The sequence below is a fragment of the Schistocerca americana genome, chromosome 6 (assembly GCF_021461395.2).
Source record: "Schistocerca americana isolate TAMUIC-IGC-003095 chromosome 6, iqSchAmer2.1, whole genome shotgun sequence".
NCBI classification, from domain to species: domain Eukaryota; kingdom Metazoa; phylum Arthropoda; class Insecta; order Orthoptera; family Acrididae; genus Schistocerca; species Schistocerca americana.
Window position 1 is genome coordinate 398,356,707 of NC_060124.1, and position 23,222 is coordinate 398,379,928.

The 23,222-nt window shown below is 39.1% G+C and overlaps 1 protein-coding gene across 1 annotated transcript in view; it reads right to left on the reverse strand.

The window, feature by feature from the left end:
• Positions 1–5,080: 5,080 nt before the first annotated feature.
• LOC124620169 (tetraspanin-5) overlaps positions 5,081–23,222 on the reverse strand; it is a gene marked incomplete at its 5' end in the record, with an annotated part of 109,376 nt that continues 91,234 nt past the window's right edge. The window contains one exon of the mRNA XM_047146839.1: positions 5,081–9,292. Coding sequence (XP_047002795.1) covers positions 9,224–9,292 — 69 coding nt within the window. The remainder of the gene's footprint in view (positions 9,293–23,222) is intronic.

Genomic DNA, 23,222 nt, shown 5'->3' on the forward strand with positions numbered 1-23,222 from the left:
AGCAGGATCCTTTTCCGGCCGCAGGGATGTTGGAGATTTGAAGTTTTACCTGATTCCTGATATCCACGGTGTACTTGTGAAATGGTTGTACAGGAAAATCCCCACTTCATCACTACCTCGGAGATGCTGTGCCCCATCGCTCGTGCGCCGACTATAACGCCACGTTGAAACTCGCTTAAATCTTTATAACCTGCCATTGTAGCAGCAGTAACCGAGCCAACAACTGCGCCAGACAGTTGTCTTATATAGGAGTTGCGCCGTATTCTGCCTATTTATACATCTTTGTATTTGAATACGCATGCCTATACCAGTTTCTTTGGAGCTTCGGTGTGGAATATAGCTAAGCCGACCATTACGCGCAGATCCTTGTATGGCGCCTCGATATTTACTTAATCAGGACCTAAAATATGGAAGGACTACTCAAGGCGCTCCAGAATTTTAGAACTGCTGTTGTAATCGTATACCAACGCCTTCATTCTCTTCTTTATGACTACTGCGTAGCATTTACGAGGGTAATCCCAAAAGTAAGGTCTCCTTTGTTTTTATAAATACATAGACCTGTTTATTTCTACAATGGTTTACATCAGTTTACAGCTTGATCATTTAGCTATTTTTCGACATAATCACCATCTCTGTTGATGCATTTTTGTAGACGCTGTGGCAGTTTTTGTATGCCCATGTCACACCAGCTCTTCTTTCACCTCGTCGTCAGAGCTGAATCGCTTTTCGGCCAAATGTTCTTTTAACCTAGGGAACAGGTGCTAGTTACTGGGCGCCAAGTCAGCACTATAGGATGGGTGGATGATTATGTTCCACTGAAACTGTTGCAGGAGAGCAACGGTTTACCGAGCGATGTGTGGTACGTCCTTGCTCAACATTCCTCTTCTCCGGTTCTGAATTTCCCATGCACGACTCACCATACACTTCCGTCAATTGGCGAAGGATTCAATCGGCGCAGTGCCCTTTGCGTTCAAAAAGCGAATAAATGCGCGCAATTCGCATTTGGCGGTAACATCCAACGGGATCTCCATTCTCAACGGCTGCCAAGCCAAGAAAGCGCCTCAGCGCGGCGTGCGCATGTTAACACACAGCGCGTGAAGCACTCTTCATAACAATGTGACCAACTGCCACACAGAGTTCCGTACTTATAAAAAAATACGAGACTTTACTTTTGGGATTACCCTCGTATCTACATTTTGAGTGAGGTGACATTCAATACGCCTAGACCTTAGTTATTACGTATTCTGTAACATACACCCAACGGCGATACAATTCTCCAGACAACGGCATCGCCAACAAGGTATCCTACAGTACTCATCATTTACACACACTACGTTACATTTGTTTTTGTTCAGGGTTACCCGACAATCACTGTACCAAGTGTAGATCCACGTCCTCCTGCATTGCGGTAAATTTTCAAACTTTGCAACCTCTCTGGGTAAAATAGCAAAGCGACCTCATGGATCCTAGACGTTATGCACTAAATCATTTACATGTATTGGGAAAGATAAAGTTTCCAAAAAGCTCCCTCGGTGTACACCTGTAGTTACGTTTACGTCTGAAGATTTCTCCCCACTGAGAATGGTTTGCTGCATTCTGCTTGCTAGAAAGTCTTCAATTCAGTCGCACAGCTGGCCTGATATTCCGTATACTCTTATTTTGTTCAGCACAGGAGGAATAAGTGTGTAACCGTATCGAACGTCTTTCGAAGTCAGGAAACAAGGCGTCAACCTAGGCGGCGCTATCTCCAGCTTGCTGAGTCTGGTGGACGAACAAAGTGATCCGGGTTTCGCACGACCGTTATTTTCGGCAGCCATCTTGACCCCTACAAAGGAGATTTTCGGTCTCGACAAATGTCATAATACGCGGATATAAAATATGTTCCAAAATTATGTAATCGACAGACGTCAGAGCTGCAGGCCTGTAGTACTTCGTGGCAATTCGATGACCCTTCCTGAAAATGAGAATGACCTGCTACTTTTCCAATCACTTTGGAATTCTTCGCACCTCCATCAACCTACAGTACCCTGCTGCTAGAAGAGGAGCAAGTTCTTTCTCTGCTGATTAAAGAAATTTTCACTTGCAGTATGTACCCAGGCAGATGAGGAGCCGAGATGGTTCTTGATCACCTGAATCTGCCAATTCTTAGCTACACTTAAAATTTCTCCACTGGTTCTCACAGAGCAAGACGTGCAACACGGTTTCTGATGATTCGACCGTTCGTGCTCTTGACGTTCCTCAGGCACAGCTACCTATGAGCCGGTAATGGGTTTCCTGTTCATCCATAACACCACCACAATATCACATTGCAGAAGGACTCATTATGCTCATCTATGAGGAGCGTACGAATTTCTTGCAGTAGGAAGAGGACAAAAATAGGATCTTACCTCACCACAGCACCTTGACTCACAAGCAGATACAACTAGGAGTACCAAAAGGTAGCTGAACAAATACGCTATAGTTTGTTAGTCACAAGTCTATGTGCACAATGAAGGCAACATGCGTCTAACGCCATGGTGAGCAACAAGTTTATGTGACCAGGTACAAAAAAGATACTCCTCCAAAATTTTGCTGTTGGCGGATTTCTCAAAACTGGCCCAATCTTGGATAAGAGGAGCAAGCAACATACTCCTTGAAAACTGCGCTAGGGGCGAGTTTCTGAAAACTGGGCTGATCTAGGATTAGAGGACTACGGTACAGAACATCAGCAACAATCGCGAAATCTGAAACTATTCCTTCCAAACGATCACTGTAGTCAAAATTTGAATACACAAAACCCTCATTTGTACCCAGCACGTCATCCCTTAGTGTACGACGAAGGGTATGTAGTACACTAAAATTACTCCCCAGGCCGTTTCTTCCTTTCCCATTCATGGATGTTATGCACGAAAAACTATTGCGGCTATCCTTCTTTATGACACCAACTGTCTACAACTGCATCTATATTTCACAAAGGTTCATCATATACCACAAATATTCCCCACAGACTACTTTATTCGTGTGTAATATTTGTAAACAATGTTTATCCCTAACAATTTATATAGGTTAGAATGTCTCCAATTTTTTCACCATTATCATTATGCAACGTGATTCTTGGATTTGTTAAACGTTTGTTGACACATACCAGTACAGTGACTGGGCTCTCAGAATTTTGAGAATAAGATTAGATGAAATTAGATGTACTTTCATTCCATTTGATCCGTAGTGAGGAGGTCCTCCAGGATGTAGAACATGTCAGAAAGCAACAATACATGACAAATATTTACAAGTAAAACAAATAAGCTAATGTACCATTCCACAGGTCCCAAGTGGAATGATCGTCATGGCTCTTCGCAATGTATAACATCTTTTTTATAGCGTCTACCGACACTCAATAATTTAGAAAATGCTTGCATATTTGAAAAAAAAATTAAATGCTACTGAAAGAGCTTTCACGAACATTTGTTAGTGATCAGGTGACGCAAAAAATTTCTTGCCGGTTCCTCAACGGTGTTTGGGCTCATTTTCAGCAGTCTTCAGACTAGTTTTGATATGGCTTAGCACGAATTCCTCTCCAGTACCTGCCTGCTTATCTCAGAATAGCACATACACCCAACCTCCGCAATAATTTGTTGGATAGAAGTCAGTCTCTGTATTCCCCTGCAACTTTCACCCTCTACAGCTCCCTCAAGTACCAAGGAAGTTATTCCCTGGCATCTTAAAACCTGTCCTATCACCCTACCCTTTTTTCTTCTCCATGTTTTCAACATGTTCATCTCCTCACTCATTCCTAGTCTTATCAGTACACCTTATTCTCAACATCCTGCTACGGTACCACATCTCACATAGTTTAATTCTTTTCTAGTTGCCCCATAGTCAATGATACATGTCCACATAATACTGTGCTCCAACCACACATTCTTAGTATTTTCTTTCTCAAATTAGGGTTTTTGGGCTGTTAGCTACTCTTTGTCGTTGCAGGAATGTGAATTTTACTTCACAGTTCCAAAGAGGGGCATTTAGAGCATACATCTTCCCACTACCTCCCACAGTTACATTATATTAGACAAAAACAGACCAAAAGTTATGATCTCACTAATATCCCTTAAGCATCTAATAGGCACTTATCTTTTTGATAGTCCAGTCAACCAATATTCACATCTCACTACATTAAAAATTAGGATGTTAGAGAATGCCAAACATGTAACCCTTTACCTGATTACTGGTTCCAATGAGTAAACAGTGTTTCCGAATATTTGGATTTGTTAAGAGTTTGTACAATCTAATATGAAAAGAAGGTGAAAACATTAATGCTTTTCATCATTCTAATTGTTACATATGATACCACATGGGCTAGACAGTGACATTCCAAGTACACCTTCACAGTAAAGCACGGAACACCTCGAAGTTCCATGTTAGCTCCAAAACACCAATAACTTGACTAATTTCACTTGCATCCAGTGTGGTTATGTGAACCACACAACAGTAGCCGTTCTAATTACTATGATAGAAGACAGAAAAAGTGTTGTAAGAGTGCCTAGAAACCATAAATTTGTAGTAGTATAAGTGGAGATTTCATCCAAACATTTCTAAAACTGAACTACTTCCATTTGATTAATAATATAGTGAACCAATCATTTTCTGTAACCTTTTGTCTGCAAAAGGCTAACCAGAAACCACAACAGGCAACTGCATCATGACATATCCATTTAGTAACTCATGGGGAAGTAAGAAGGCTCAGGGCAATAAAGCTGTTCGATCATCCTGTTATAAGGAAACATTGTGATAAGCAAATTACTTTCACAGTAAGCAAGCATCCGATGCAAGGACCTTGAAAACATGTCTAGATGGAACTAGTTTGTGTTGCAGCTAGCCTACCGTTTGTAAGAACTGTAGGTGACATTTACAAAGCTTGTAATCACAGACATCTCAAACTGATCCCATAAATACTCATATACAACTCCAACTTTGTAATCAGGATGATTTAATAATACAGTTTAGGTTCATTACATACAGTTCCTCACATAAAAAATTGTTTACTATAAAATTATAATTGTCACTGAAAACTCCATTCTGACTAAGTTAACAGAAAAGAGAAAGCTTGGTGAATGTCTGATGATTTGTTTATTACAGTACAAATGGTTTTTATTAATAAAACAGCAATTTGTAAATTACAATTTGGATTACACAGTATTTCTGGCATACAGTTGAAACTCGTGACATAGCTTTCACTTTCACATGGAACTCAGCAAAAAGTGCACTCAAAAATATCAAAAGACATGTCTTTAGATGATAATTTTATATTTTGCTGCTAATTCCACGAGAACCACTCAAATGACACACAGATTGATCACAAATATGGTGTTTTGAACCTGAGTGAAAATCATAGTTTATTTGTTAGCTTTTGGAAGCTCGTATGAGCAATGGCACCTCGGTTTCAAACAACTTTGTTTTGAGATATTACATCTGCAAAATGAGTTATCTGCATATATTTCCCGGTTTACCAATGGAAGAAGGAACATGAGCCTTTATAATTTTGTGAAAATAATACACAACTTGATCAGTATAAGGATGTATAATAAATGATCTGTAGTTCACAGGTTATTTTGACAAACACCTCCAGTGACTATTTCTTAAGATTGTATAAAGGTTGTATTCATTGGCCACTTACAATACAATACACAAAATATATTTACTTGAGCCACTACAGCACTCATGATACACTAACAATTTTCAGTTGTGCGTAGAGTGAAACAGCAACTAAAATAACAGTTGAAAGCAATACTGTCAACTAATTATAGTTATATTCAAGAATAGTATACAGCTCCAATGTAGTGCTTATTTCAGTAATACAAAAACAGACAGCAAAATGATAGTAATGTAATTGTAAAATGAAAGTCCTATCTGGCATTCAAACTCCAAGTTAGCAATTTTGAGCAAAATGAGGCAATGGCAAATATTTCCCGTAGATGTTGCACTGAAACTATCATAATAATATTATGTCTAAACAAACACAAAATACTGAGAAGTTAACAGTTTGGAATAAGTTACCAGAACACGAAATATTTATTTCTCATTGACACAATCTAGGATAGCTTCAAATTAAAACACACCTGAAAATCTGACAAATACTAACTAGTATACTTTTCTACTGCTTTATTGGCAACCCTATCAGGAACAAATACATGCAATAGTCAATCTGCAGACATATCATAATAACAGTTGGTCTTTAAATGAACTTTTCATAGACAGTACACAAATACATACACCTGTGGCAATACTGATTGTTAATATCATTCTCAAATAAATAATAACAACATGTTGTTAACTTGTGATACATTTGATTTACCAGAGAAATGTAACTGTATAGACAGCATGCATGAAAGTAGCTAAGAAGCTTTGGGTAAAGCAACATAATTGTTTCTGACAGTAACAAATAACCAGAGTCATGACGATTCTGTGAATCAAAATCAGTTATTCCATATGACTCTTCTACATATTTAACTTTGGAATACAACCATGCCCAATTCCAAAAGTGTACAGTTTGAAACTAACTTAGATTATGTTTCTTAGAATTAAAGGAAAACATTTTGACTATGACACATGTAAGAAATGTCTATGAAATGTAAAAATGAATAATTATGTATGAGGGAAGAGTGAGTACACAAGGTATATAAGTTTTTAAATTAATAAACTCAAAGACAATGTGAATGGCATGCTGTTGATTACATTTTACCCCCTCAAAAATTATTGCTACTCAATCAAAACTGTACTAATCAATGTCAGAAAGACCTCTGAACATTCATATATAGCTGCCCATCTCTTATAAGGACAAAATTACATTAATATGAAACAATGATTGTCAGGATCTATTGGTCAGCACAGATTTCAACACATAGCAAGCCTTTCATCTGGTTCAACAGATGCATCTCAACAAGTTAACATTACTTAGCTATATCATTAGTACACTCTTCTTAAAGTACTTCAAAATTCACTAAAAGAAATTTAACAAAGGCAAAATAAAATAACTTTTTATAGGTCCTTCATAAAAAATTAAAATGATAGAATACTAAAAAAATACAAAAGATTCAAAACATATGCAATTTAAAGTCAAGTATTTCCTTAGCTGCATAGTAGCTTATAATTTGCAGGACATAGTCATGTACAAAAGAATTTATGGTTACAGAATATTCAATTAGTAATTTCAAGATATAAAAATATGAAATGCTAATCCATTTAAACTGCTTATATTCATCAAAATACATTGGAGTTCTGGAATCTGATTTGTCATTCTCACATTTATATGAAAACAATAGTTTTAAGTTATGTAACAATAAATTATATCAGTTACAAATAAAAGTAAAAGCCGGAAATGCTGTAACCGTGTTAGTACAATGGAGAAAACTGTTCAGTGAAAATTACAAAAACATTAATGCTGAGATTGTGACCCACTTAATATTAGAATCACAGATGTGCCACCACCAAAATAAACTAAAAATTTCACAGAGAGAGTACATCATCTTCTGCTCTGAGAAATATGATACATGGAAATAAACCTTATTTTCTGGAAAAGATTACACAGCCTCACACATTATTCACACAAATATAAAAATTTAGATTTTATACAATTTCAGAGAGTGAATATATATCATAATCTTTAAGCAAATGAATGAGTATTTTTCACATAATAATATTACTGAACAATATTTTATAAATGAATTTACATGTGATACCTGTCACAATGGTGTACTATATCTGGTAAGGATGACTTTATGACTTATCTGGATTCTTTCAGATACTATCACTAACCTTAAAATGACAATATTTCTTCAACTTTGCAACATTAACAGTGAAGACTCTATATGATGTAATAAAGGTAATTGTGTTAAAAAAAGATGAAATAATTAACCAAACATTTCAACATACAAAAATTTATTTATGTTACAGTAAGTTACATGTTGATAAAAATTTTTCACCATTACTGCAGCAGGCTTTCACTTGTATTGTATCCTATCTTGGATATGTTGTGGTCATATTTCGTATTTCTTTAACACTTACAATCCAATATTTTCTACAGAAGTGACTGATAATGTTATCTGCATATTACTGAATGGTCACAAAAAATTAAATAAGTTAACAAATAAATGTAACAACACCACAACCCATAAGTCAATACACTTTGTAAACATCCTGTAGAACACAATGAAGGTATCAATCTGAATGAACTTCTGCAGGTCAATTTGCTTATAGCAATAGTGACAATTAAAAATTAATTTTAACTGAGCTACACTACATATTCTCAACAACACAGTAATTTGGAAACAAACTGAATGTAAATACTATAGCATGATGAATGTTATGCCCAGTCAATGGAAACAGTTTTAATGCCAAATTATTTTTACTTCTCTGGAGACCAAACAGAAAATCAATGCAACATTCCTAGTTATAACGTTGCAGTCACTGTGTAGCCCATTTTATCCTGAAACAGGATTATGAAACATAGAAAATCAAAACGATTTTTGAATTTTCATGAGTTAAGATATTTATGCAGAAATATATTGAATTTGTAAAAAAAGTTTCCCTAAAAAAACCTTTCTAAAAAGTTTGCACTGCAACAGAAGCAAATGGATAAAAATGTTCCAGCATAGTAATCCAAGATGTACTGTTCAATCACTATACAAGTTTAATATTTCACATACCATGTGATGAAAAATTACATTGGCAAAGAGTTTTTTCATCCCTGCAGGTATTATAGTAAATGCAATAGCACATTTTGTAAACAGATAGCATAATATATTCTTTGCATATGGAATAGCACTTTGCAGTTAACAGAAAATACTGTTTCACAGCAATAGAACTCAGTTAATATTACTATTCCAAGTTTATATCCAATTGTTCCAGAAAATATTATTTATATTCCACACTGTTTGGATATATGAAGTTTGACACATCACTTTATAAATCAGCAACAGCACTACAATATCATTTTATTACAATTGCATCATCACTGTAGAATGTTGAATTAGTATTGTTAATCTTGCAAATATTATTTTGTCCATGCATTAGCAGTCCATAAACTCAATAGTTGAGTTTGTTGTCAACAGTTTTTTGTACGGGCCCCACACTGAGAAGAAAGATGGGAAGGATGTCCAACAGCAGTTTAAAGCTGCACTGGTTTATGCATCCTTCTTACACCTTGCTTCAAAAATGTTTGTCGCTAGACAGCAGTGGGGGCCCGAAACTGTCAATGCCATTTTGCTTTCTGTGCAAATATGTCAGCCCTGAGGTTCTGGGCGAAACAGATCCCCAGTATCTGTAACAAAAATGATCAATTTGTCAAACTATAGATATATTCGTATATAAGAATATATAATGTAAGGCCTATTCAAAACTTAAGTACTGTACTTTAAATGAAAATAATTTAGATATAGTGCTCATCCAATGAAACTTAGCGACTTAGTTCATGCACTGAATAATGTTTATCTTTCCTTATCTTTGATACATGGTCTGATTTCTGAGTCTTGCATCACTTTCATAAGCATAAATATACTGGTACATAATGATACATATTTTTTTCTTTTTTATTCATAAATATGAGCAAATGTGTTTATTCAAGTAGTATAGAAATTTTAGAAAAATATTATTTACGTTATTAGGTTATTACACTAATTTCAAACACTATTTGTAGTATGTGACTGAAAAAGTACAAAGAAATATATACAACATGAACATAAAAATCAACTCATCACAGTTTGTCTTTGATTGTCTTGCCTGTACAGACAACTTGACAAACACCTGTTCCCTAATAAATAGTTCAACAAATATCAGAATGTGAGGAGTAATAATGTATTGGCTGATTTTTTAAATAGTGTGTGTCTTTTGTGACTGCTTTTAAACCATCCTACATACACAAGCAAAGAAGATGGACTTTAAAAAGCAGTGTAGAAAACAATGTCAAAACTACTGTTACAGAAGAAATGGCTGAATAAAAAAGTAGCAATGAGTTGTATACAACAAAAAATAAAAATCTGCCCATAACCACTTTCGTATGTCGTCTAAAATCTACAATTTACATCTATTTCTTCTGAATTTACCAAGTAATGCACTTTCGACCAAAACTACAACTACTTCCACTAATACTACAATAGAACACTATATTAACAAGAGCGATAATACACTTTAACATCATACAGACATACACACTCTAAAACTCAGAACCATTGGGATTCGCTTAAGTATTACAATTCTGATCAGAAGGTTTCTGTTTTTCAGTTTCTAGCTTGGTAAAAACACAATTGCTTTTCAATTACTTCATAAGAAACAACCTACATCATTCACAAAAGATGTATATTCAAGGAAATGACAGAGGTACTGCTTCATTTTAATTCTCTATCATTCTCTTCATTCGTTCTATTGACAAATATTACTATCTTGTATTTCAAACCACTGTAGTCTTCGTCTTTACAAAAAGCTTCTGATATGGCCTCACTCCAGTAATGAATAAATCAACGAATGTCAAAACATATCTCAGTTTCCTTCATTTTTTGATGTTTTAGTCTCCATCTTAAGCTCTCCTTTTTACATACATGCAGATGAGTAACAAAAATCAGTGCGTGCAAGTCAGTGTATTGCAAAAGTGCCCAAGAACTGATGTGTGAAGGTCAAACTGCTCACACCCTGCACATATATGATCTATACTGTCTATGTGGTAAAGTGTAAGTTGCACCAGTGACTGCTGTCCTCTATTCAGTAAGTCAAAAACAATTTACAATCACTATAATCATTATGCAATACTTACATTGTTGTGACAACTCTGGCAGAGACAGTTTTATCTCATATTTCATACGATTTCTCCTACATATTTCAAACTGTGTAACTATAATATTTTATTTTCTAACAAGTAGATGATAATTTTTAATTTTCTGCTCAAGATGTTACATAAGACTACAATAATAGACAGGAACAAGGTGTTCTTGAAGTTTTCTGCATATGGTAATAAGTCATGGCCAAACAGGTGATGCTGCTTATGTCTGAGAGGGAATAGTAGTGGACCATGGACAATCTCTCTTAGAGAGACTGCACAATGGGTAATACCCTGGGCTCATATTCAGGAGGAGAGGGCGGGGGGAGGGGGGGGGCAGAAGGTGTGAATACCCTTCCTGGAAAGTAGATGAAGATTTTCCGTGGCTTTGCTGCATCAAGTAAGACAAATGCCATCATGGACTGAAAGGATGCAGGTGATATCTTTTCTTGTTCTTGTGCCAACAACAGAACTTCTACTTTGGCTCCAATGATCACATTGCTCATAGGACGTTAAGACAATACCCTTGGTGAAATATAGATGCTTCCAGCTACCATTTTCTTTTGAAGTCACTCCTCCTTTGCATCAACTTCAAGGTCAATGAATACAGAGGAAGTGAACAGTGTTCTACGTAGATATGGTGTTGACCTCTTCCACTGCAATATCTGTCTGCTTCTTTCCTAAGTTTCAAATGACCTGTTACTCAGTGGAATATCACCTTCTTCGCAAAAAAGCGTACATCAAGGAGAATGTCGTGAACGGACTGCATTCATTTCTGGTAAGCTCATAGAGTTTAAGCTTTGGTAAGTGGCTCTTCACAATATGACTGGAGCAAACCATTCAGAGGCTGAGGTTATCCTCTTGTTAGAACCGTCAGTGCAAATTGACAAATAATTACAGAGCTGTCACAATGCGCTAAGAAATGTTATTTTTCAATGAAATCCATTGTAGACTCCCTATTGTACTTCTCTAAATCGAAAATAATTGTGTGCCTTTTCATTAAGGTTAAACAGCTGACTTCACCTCCAGGAGAGAACTGAAATCTGATGACCACCAAGCTTCAGCACAAATTCCAAGTGGCTCTATCTCTCAGTGGTGATTTGAAAATATCATTTCTGTAAGTGGGCATTCAATCAAATGGAATATCAACTACTGTAGATCAGAAGACTGTAGAAAAGAAGTCAATAGACCGACTCACCGTGAGGATTGTCACTGTATGACTAATAGCAGCTCTTCTCCAGACTCCATACGGATGACGGTTACTGTGGTTGTTCTGCATGTACCAGTGCCAAAACCCCTATAAATCGTAGTGGATAGCGTTTATCATACTCATATGAGAAGGTCTCACTGGTCTGTATAACTGGACTGTTCATTATCAAAACAGATGGACTCACAAAGAAGGAGCACTCCACTTAATCTTTTTTTAACGTGGATCTTACATTATAGTTGGCAATGACAAAGATGGTAACCAAAGTTTCCTTGTAAAATATCATTCTCACGCTCTGACTGGAATGACAGTAACTTAAGCCACACTGGTGTAGCTATCAGAACATATTATGCCTAAAATGGTATCAAAAAGTAAAGTAACACAAGATGTTGTTTGTCTGAGAATGCTTTCTTAAGGTTATCAATGATGGAATGATATCTTCTAAACCCACAAAGTAAATGACTGAGGAGCAGTCCCGATTCAATGGCCCACACAGATTGTGGTTCATCATCCTAACCAAGCAATTTTTATCGCAAATGACAGCATGTCGCGTCCTTCTTAAAAAGGCAAATTAAGATCGTCTTACTCTCTGAATTGTTATAGTTTCCTGTTTTTTTGTTTAACAAGGTGTAGAGGAGCCTTTGGGTCCTGTTTCGTGGATGATACAACTGCTTATTGTGACTGGACCCATGTCATGAGCTGCAGACAGTGTTGAAATGAGCTCTTTCTTTATTGTAGAATCCATAGGCCCAACTGTATATCTCACCGACATACCTGTGATGACAGAAGAGTGGATTCTGGTTGATGGTCACGGTCTGTGTTGTGAACTGTTCTTCCACTGCCTGGGCTGTGTATCTTGACCACTCAGCATTACATCAGCAACTAAACACAGTCCCTCTCCCACGCAAGCTCCTGCTGGAGATCTCCCCTTCTACTGTGGACTTCGTGAAACGATTCAGGGTGTTCAGAATCATGTCATGACCGTACTCTTTTTTATAAATGCCAGTATTTGGCCATCGGTAGAAGCAAACCTGACAGGTATTCTGCAGATGGTCAGCACGTGAGAGCCAGAGCCATATGTCTGCCCAGCACTGCAGAATGGCAATACTCCACAGGGTTTTGTGGTCTTCTTAGGTGGCCTTTGACATACGTCACTAACAACAAAGGGGATAATATGACTGTCTGTTTCTGACCGTTACCACAATGATCAAACACAAACAGTTGTACATATTGCATCCAGATAGCTCCTCTCTGCATTCATTTTGATTACTTCATGTAAAACATGGTCACATTAATGTGACCACTTCCTACATTCGATGTCAACATGCAGTAATCACGCAGACGGCAGATGGCAGCACTAGCACTGAAAGTTATATAAAGCATGTTGGGGGATGTGGACGTCGTCGTAATGCACAAGCAGAGTGATATATCTAATGTCCACATGAGCATTATCACTGCCTTTTGGGCCAAGGGTGGAAGCATTTCCGAAGCAGCTAAGTTTGTAAATGAACGTGTGTGTGTGTGTGTGTGTGTGTGTGTGTGTGTGTGTGTGTGTGTGTGTGTGTGTGTGCCGCCATGGTTAAACTATACAGTGCCTGGCAAAACGGCGCTATTCAAAACAGGCGCCGAATCAACTGTAGTGCACCACAGCCATAGATGACAGGGGTGAATGACAACTGTGGAGATGTATACATACCACAGTCGTGGAGTCGACATGGCTCCGCGTCCCTTTCAGTAGCTTCCAGAACCACAATGGCTCTCCTCCTGCATATCTTGCTGTGGTCTGCACTGCCAAAGGATTCTGACAGTTGGTCTTATTAATGTAACTGGACAGAGTATATACAGAGCAGGAAAATGCTAAACCTGTTGAAATAGTTTGTGAGAATTGGAGGGCACATCACTGTCCCACAGGAGTGGAGAAGAGTGATTTTAGCATTTAGAATACATATACTGATCAGCCTTAACATTATGAGTACCAACCTACTATCGATGTAAAGCTATCCAGGCGATGGCAGCATTACCTGGCGAGCAATGTTAGTCAGACACATGCACAGTGCATGTAGTATCAGTGACCATGATGTCCATGTGTAGAATGAGGAAGGTGCACAATCTCTCTGAATAGGACTGAGGGCAGATAATAATGGCCTGGAGCCTCAGCACAAGCCTTTCAAAAACGGTAAGACTTGTCGGGTGTTCAAGAAGTGCTGTGGTGTCTTCAACACATGGCAAAGCCAAGGTAAAACCAGGTCGAAGACGTCATAGGGTGGTTATCTCTCATTAAAATGGTCAGACGTTGCAGGCTGGGCAGACTGGTAAAAGACGACAGGCGACGAACAGTGGCGGAACTAACATCAAACTTCACTGCTGTGTCTGAACACATAGTGCACCTAACACTCCCAACAATGGTCCTCTGCAGCCGACGACCTACATCTGCGCCAATATTAACAACACAATATCGGCAACTATGACTGAAATGGACATATGACCATCGGCACTGGACGTTGGGGCAGTGGAAGAGCATTTCATGATCTGACGATTCCCTATACCTTCTTCATGCCGATGGGAGGGCGCCAATCCGTCGTTTTCCATGGGAACAGCTCCTTGACGCCTGTACTGCAGGACGGAGACAAGCTGGCAGTGGCTGAATTATGCTCTGGGGAACACTCACGTGGACATCCTTGGGTCCAGTGCAGCTCGTGCAAGGCACCATGACAGTCAAGCTGTATCGTACACTGGTTGCAGACCACGTACATCCCTTCATGACGGTCATTTTATCCAATCAAGATAATGCGCCATGTCACAAGGCAGGAGTATGCTGGAGTTGTTCCAGGAATACAGTGGAGAGTTCCAATTGATGTGCTGGCCTTTCAACTCGCCAAATCTGAACCTGATCGAACACAGCTGAGATGTGATTGAACGTGGCATCAGAGCTCGTCGCCCCCATCCCAGTATTTACAGGAATTAGATTCAAATGGTTCAAATGGCTCTGAGCACTATGGGACTTAACATCTGAGGTCATCAGTCTCCCAGAACTTAGAACTACTTAAATCTAACTAACCTAAGAACATCACACACACCCATGCCCGAGGCAGGATTCGATCCTGCGACCGTAGCGGTCATGCGGTTCCAGACTGAAGCGCCTAGAACCACTTGCCACAACGGCCGGCAGGAATTAGGTGACTTGTACGTGCAGATGAGTCACTAACGCCACCCAATGACCTGCCAAGGCGTGATTGCTTCCATGCCATGATGCATTGCTGCTGTTATCCGTGCTAAAGGCGGACATACCGGCTATTAAGTAGGTGGTCACAATGTTCTGGCTGATCTGTGTAACTCATCTGTGGAGAGGTCAGAATGTCATAAATTCCTGAGCAGCAGCAGCCTCATCATTTGTTGCTCTGTTCATGAAACATCATCTCTTGCTATGTTAATTCTGTGAATGACTGAAACCAGGAGAAACTGCAGCTGTTAAATTTTCTTAGACATACAACACTACTGCATGGTTTACCATGTATGCAGCCTCTTGACTAACAAATGTTAGAGAAAAATTTCTGATCTGGAATTACTCACATTGATATTTTCGCCAGGTATCAGTTTAAAGAACTTAGATAGAGAAAGGGATCGACTGAAGTTAGATGCAATGGGAATTAGTGAAGTGCAGCAGCAGAAAGACTAGGACTTTTGTTCACGTGTTCAGAATCATACACGGATAATGCATTAGTTAGTGTAATATTTAATAAGAAAATAGGAATGATGATGAGCCATTAAGAGCAGCGTCGTGAACGCATTATTGTATACAAGACAGAAACAAAACCATTACCCATCACGGCAGCACAAATCTATACGCCTGATACCTCCGCAGATGATGAAGAGATTGAAAAAATGTACGATGAGGCAAAAGAAAATATTGAAGTAGTTAAGAAAGACGAAAATTTAATTATGACGGACTAGAAGAAACTGAAATAAGTAGGATTACATACACTGTAGCAAAGTAATGAAAGGGAAATCTGCCCCGTGGAAGTTTGCACAGAGCGCAATATAATCGTTGCTAACACAATTCAAGAACCATGAAAGATGGCCGCGTACGTAGGAGGAGAAACTGGAGAGATACAGAGATTACATAGTAGTAAGAGACCCCGAAACAGATTTTAAACTGCAAACCATTTCCTGAAGCAGACGTTGACTCTTATCATAATGTATTGGATATTAACTGCAGAACTGAAAAATGCAGGAAGCTAGGAAATTAAGGAGATGGGAACCAGATAAGCTGAAAGAATCATAGGTTATTGAGAAGTTCAAACTCAGAAGTAGACAGCAACAGAATGGAAGAGAGAACACTCACAAAGCAGAAGGCGAATGGATAGGTTTGAGAGTTGGTATAATCGAGACAGCAAAGGTACAACTAGGAAAACAGACAAGGCCCAGTAGAAATCGATGGATAATGCACAAGATACTGAATTTAACTAACAGAAAGAGAAAACATAAAAATGCGGCAAGTGAAACAGACAAGAGGTAAGAGATACGTCTAAAATGTGACAGAGAGAAAGAACAAACTGGCAAAGCAGGAACGGCTAGCGGATAAATGCAAAACTGTAGAAGCATGTACAGCATTCGTAGTAAACAAAGACGCAGACTACAGGAAAGTTAATGAGACGTTTGGAGAAGAGAGAAGCACTTGTGTGAATTTTAGGAGCGTAGATGGGAAGCCACTACTAAGTAAAGGGAGGTTGCTTGAGATGTGAAATGTTTATACAGAAATGCTATACAAATGAAAAAGCTCTATGACGGTATTCTGGCAAGGGAAGAGATGCAGATGAGATGGGAGATATGGCAGTTCGAGAAGAATCTGACAGAGTACTGCAAGGCCTAAGTCGAAACAAAACAGCGGAATAGACATTCCTTCAGAATTGTTGTGATCCTTATGAGAACATACCATCACAGAACAATTCCACCTCTTACGAAAAATATGTATGACAGCTAAAATACCTTCAGACTTCGATAAGAATGCAATAATTCCAATTTCAAGGGAGGCAGGCGCTGGCAGGTATCACTTTTACAGAACGATGTGTTTAATAAGTCATGGTTGCTAAATACTGACAAGAATTATTTACAGAAGAATGGAAAAAACTGATGGAAGCCGATCTAGGGGAAGATCAGTTTGGTTTCCACAGAAATGTAGGAACACACACGGCAATATTGAATCTGCAACATTATCTTAGAAAACAGAGTGGAGGCAGATAAACCTTCGTTTAAAGCATTTGTAGCTTGAAATAAAGCCTGTTGACAATGTTGACTGGGACACAGTCTTCGATATTCTGAAGGTAATGAAGATATAACACAGGAAGTGAAATATATCTACAACTTGAACAGGAACCACACTGTGTTCACAATAGTCAAATTACATAAAAGCAAGGACATAGTTGAGACAGTTGTAGCCTATCCCCAGTGTTGTTAAGTTTGTACATGGAGCAAGCAGTAAAGGAAAGTATGGTGAAATTTGGAGAGTTGATTAAAGTTCAGAAGAAAAAACAGCTTTGTGATCTGCAAATCACATTGCAATGATGTCACAGACTGCAAAGGACTTGGAAGACCAGTTGAACGGAACGGGCATTGTCTTGAAAAGACACAAAGGAGATATTGAGGTAATTAGATTATGAAATAAGACACTACAAGCGATTGATGAATTTTGCTATTAGGATAAAAAAATACACTTACTATGACCGAACTGGAGAAGTTTCCAAATGGAGACTGATAATAACAAGAAAAGCTTTAATGGTAGTTTAAATAGGTAGGGCGGATAACTAATGACACTAAGAGGATGTACTGAATCAGAGTGAGGACAGAAGAAATGTATGGCAGAACTTGACTGAAAGGAGAGATCGCTTGGTAAGAGATGTCCTGCGTTATCAAGGATTCGTAAGTTTGGTAATGGAAGAAAGTGCGTGGGGAAATAACTGTACAGGGAGACCAATGTTTGACTACCATAAGCAGGTTGAAATGGATGTCGGTTGCTGAATTACGCACAGGATAGAGTAGCATGGAGAGCTGCATCAAGCCAGTCTTCGGACTGAAGGGCACAAATGCAGAAGCAGCATGGCACTGTTGGCTGGTTACCCCACGGGGTGGGTCAGGTGCCAGTCGGAAAGGGTGTTCTTTGTAGGCGCACGTTGACCCCTTTCATGTAGATAAGCGAGACACACTTTGTATATCTATTTGCAGAGTACAGGCGAATGAAGTGGATTCAAATATAGTGTAATGTTTTGTTCGTGTTGCATGATGATAATAATGAGAGAAGGAGAAGTTGAAATTCAGTACCGTCACTCTAATAGCACCATGGGGGCCGCCAAACTTGACACCCCCATCCGACAGACGGATCATCATCAACGGTGTCGTCACATAACCTCACCCCATGAGACAGTGCGTCATCATCATCAGTTTTCTGCTATTTTAGCAGGTCCTTTGCCTCTCCATTTTCTGCGATCCATTGCTTCCTTCTTAAGGCTGCTGTATATTTTACTATCCATCACGTCATCCAGTATCTGAAATCCCTTCCTTCCTCGCTTCCTTTTCTCTTCTACATAACACTCTAAAACTGTTTTTATCAATCCGTCATTCTTTCTTAATATATGCCCAATCCAATTTCTTTTTCTTGTTTTTTCATTACTTCTAGTAATCTCCCACTCTTCTCAGTACCTCTTCATTTTTTACTCTGTCCATCCAACTTATTCTTTCCATCCTCCGCCATGTCCACATCTCAAAAGCCTCCAGCCTTTCTCTGTCTTCCTTTCTCAAAGTCCATGTTTCATCGCCATACAGTAGAACACTCCATACAAGACATTTCATGAGTCTCTTCCTTAGTTCTCTGTCCAGACCACTGCAGAACATTCTCCTCTTCTTATAAAATGCCTCTTTTGCCATTGCTATCTGCGTTTTAATTCTGCGGTGCGCTTCCAGTCAGTGTCTATCCTGCTTCCAAGAAACTTAAAATTTTGCACTTGTTCTAGTATTTCTCCATTCAGCATAATTTTTATTTCTTTATTTCCTCCTAGTGCCAATACTTTTGTTTTCTTTGTGTTAATTTTTATTACACAATTTTTTTCCGTTAGCTTCAATGGTGTCCACCAAATCCTCCAATTCCTTTTTCCCTGCAGCTAGAAGGACCATGTCATCAGCAAATCTCAAACACCCTACTCTCCTTCCTCCAATTTATACTCCTTTGTCATCTAATGAGCACTGGTCAATCATATTTTCCAAGTAGAGGTTGAAAAGAGTAGGTGATAGACAGCATCCTTGTCTTACTCCTTTTCCTAGTCCGATCCAGTTTGTACTTTCTCCTCTCACTTTAACTGAAGCTTTTTGATTAAGAAATAATGAGTTTACAAGTCATCTGGTTTTCCAGTCCCCTATCTTTTTCCCTCATTATAGTCGACAGCTAGTCCCAAACCACACTGTCAAATGCCTTTTCTAGATCGATGAGGCACATATATAAGTCTCTTACTTTTTCAGTAACTCTTTCTCCCAATATACGTAGGAGCCCTATTGCATCTCTGATGCCCGTATTCCGTCTAAAGCCAAACTGCTCCTAGCCAAGATTCTCCTCCATTACTTTTTCAAGTCTTTTATTAATTATTCTTAACATCGCTTAGGCTGCATGTGAAATGAGGCTGATTGTCCTGTGCTCACTGCATTTCTTGGTTCCTTGTTTTTTCGGTAATGGAATCATTACTGTTATCTGAAATTCCTCAGGCCATTCACTACTGTCACATACTTTACTACATAACCTCAATATTTCTCTTATTCCATCTTAGTTCAAGCATTTTAATATTTCTCACGTTATCGTATCTGTACCTACCGCTTTGCCATTTTTCATTGCAGCTAAGGCAGACTTTACTTCTTCCATTATAATGGTTGGTCCTTTCTCGTCATCACTTACACTGTTGTGTGATTCAAGTTCCAGAGTTTCTGGTTTGCGATTTGTGTCATATAGCTCTTTTAGATATTCTTCCCATCTCTGGAGGACATCGTCACGATCTTTGTAAACTACCTCTTCGTCTTTATTCAAAATTTCCACAGTAGCACTTCCTGCTCTGTTTTGTTCCCATGTCATAGTCTTTACTCTGTTGTATAGTAAGCCGTATCTTCCCTTCCTGTCCAGTTCTTCAACTGCATCACATTCCTGTTTCAGTAATTTTTTTCTAGCCTGCTCTGTTTCTCTTCGCAGTTCATTATTTAACTTTCGGTATATCTTTCTTGCATCTTCAGTGTTCTTATTTTTAAATTTTTTTCTCTCCTTTATCTTGGAAATCGTTTCTTGTGTGACCCATGGTTTTTTTAACCTTTTCCCTTTTACATATCCTACGTTTTGCTGGTCTGATTTAATGACTCCTTCTTTCAGCATATTCCAGTACTCGTTGACATAATCAGGTGGTTCTTTGTCCCGTAATGTCTTTGTAAACTCACGTGACAGCATTTCTGTAATTTATTCTTTGTTGGATCTTATCTTATCTAGATCCCACTTCTTCACCATGGTCGCCTTCTTCAGTTTTTACATTCTTATTTCTATTTCTGCCGTAAGTAAGTTGTGGTCGCTATTAATATCTGCACCTGGTAATGTGTGCACCTTCTTGATTCAATTCCTGTATCTTTCTTCTACCAGTATAAAATCGATTTGGTTTCTGTATTTATCCCCTGGTGATTTCCAAGTGCAGAGCCCCCTCTAGTGGTTCTTGAACCATATGTTTACCGCTATCAGCTGCCTTTCCCTGCAGAAGTCAATTATCCATTCACCTCTATCATTTCTCTTTCCAAGACCATGGCTGCCTACTATGTTTCCCTCTCTCCCTTTTCTTACAATGGCATTCCAGTCTTCCACTACTATTTTGCACCATTTTTTATTTTCGTCCATTATTCTCTCTATTACACTGTATGTTTCCTCTAAAATTTGGTCAGCATGGTCTGAAGTTGATACACCTGGACACTCAGTAAATCTTTTTGCGTTCCTTTCAGCCTTAGACCAATAACTCGGACATTTGCACAGTCCACGTATTCCACACATTTAGCCAATTCCTTTGTCATAATCATTCCTACTCCATTCATTCCTTTTATTTCTCCTCCTGAATAGCACAATACATATTCATCTTACTGTAATTCTCAACGTCCATTCCATCTTACCTCAGCAACTCCTACGAGGTCCATGTGATTCTTTTCCATCTCTCTTTTAAGTTTTTCTAGTTTTCCTGCTTGTAGCAGAGTTCTATCATTCCAGGTCCCCCTCCCCCCCCCCCCCCCCCCCCCCCCACGGAGATCCGAATGGGGGACTATTTTACCTCCAGACAATGATTTAACATGAGAGGAAGCAATTTTTGCGTATAAAATGGAGACTGCATTATGCACGGAAGATAATCTGCAGTGGTATTCCGTTGCCTTCCGCAGTTCTGGAGGCCGCCCCTAACACGGGATACAGACGCCTTTCGCAGTCGCCCGCTCCGGGTCAGACGCTGCATGAAAAGTATAGGTTGGAGAATGAAAGACCCCTAGCCCTCGAAACCTAATAGCCTCAGGGTCGGAAAAGAAGAAGAGCTGGCCGAGGGTGGCCAGAAAGGAAAGATAAAAGTGAGGAGCCTGGCATAAGTAAGTGGAAGCAATGCCAGGACTCAGCTCGGGGCCCCGTTGTCGTCAGCCACGTACTCACTAGGTGAGAGTCCCTGAGGGACAGTGTGTAGAATTCTGTAATTTAATCCAGGACATTGTCGCAGATATAAGTGAGCAGAAACTATACGTCTGCACCTCTCCTCCCCTTACCAGGCAAATACTGGCAATGAAAATTTCATCCACCACCATGGTTCGAATTGAGTCACCTCCAAGTCCAGCGCCACCACATTGACGTACATTAATTACCTTGATTAACAAGGCAATTTGAAGATCACAACAAGAGCGACAAAAATTCATCTGTCTTTAGGAAGTTCTTGAGCATCTTACCCATTAGAATACCGAAACATTATTAGGAATAAGTAGTGCTGTGTGTGATGTTGTTACTAGCCTCGTTCTCCAGGGAAGGTATGGGAAACATTTGGTGACCTGCAGACCTGATTTACACACTTACTTAACCTCGTAGGCCACCTAATCATGTGAAGCGACAGCTGAACTCCAAGCGCATAAAGTCAAAACTATAGCGTCTTTGACATCACAGATTATGGTGTTATGAATGGCACCCCTTTCCCAACACGCCAAGCCAACAAATTATGCCTCAAAACAGGTGTTTTAAGAGTATATTCATTTTATGTTCATCCCGAAAGTAATGCAATTAATACTACGGAGAGAAAAGCGAAAAACTATGAAATACGACGACATCTCGTAAATGTACCATGGCGGACGCTGTGAACCTCCCAGCTTGGTACCAATTACTGGGCTACGGTACAGATAAGGGGTACAGCAACCAATGCTGGTTACCATTCCCTTTATCTGTAGAAAACCCACTTAATCGATGCTATGTTGGGAGATTTTTTGGTTTTAAATGAATGTCATCAAACAGTGTATGATTTGCGACGCTTAAAAGTTGAAAATACTTGAACTTAGGATATATCGGCCAAACTAGCAAAATTCCCCTTCACAGGCTCAATACGTGTCGGTAGTACTGGGAATACTTTGGTTGGTATCAACACTGTTCGTCAAAATTCCTAGTACTGACAGCGTAACAATACTACCCGTCAGACGGTCACTATATTGACGTGTTGACAATATACCACTGCAGATGATAGGCACAAATCGTATGTTGTAAGCACCGCACGAAATGGCAGGGTGAAGTACAATTCGAGCGTCTTGCTCTCGCCCAGGAATTTCTTCCGTGGGCTGGACTGCAGGGTGCCGGTTGCCCACAAGTGCTCAAGAACTTTATGTGAGAGGCAGGCACAGGGAATACATCGTCTCCCTACAGCTCTGAGACTGCCCCCGAGCCGTGATTTGGTAGCTCAATTGGTAATGGACTGCGCTTGAAGGGCAGGGACGTAAGTAAGGAGCTAGACGGAAAGTTAGCAGGGGTCTACGTACAAGGTTTAAAATAGGTGCTTTACATGGTCAAATATGAAACTGTTACGCTGCGAAAGGCTACTTACAAAGTTAAGATAAACAATGTAAAGATTCTTCATCTCCTACGTGTCACTTACCATAACATCACGAAGACTAACAAATTCTGAGAGATCTGTGCAGACATTCTTCCCGCATTCCATACGCTACTGA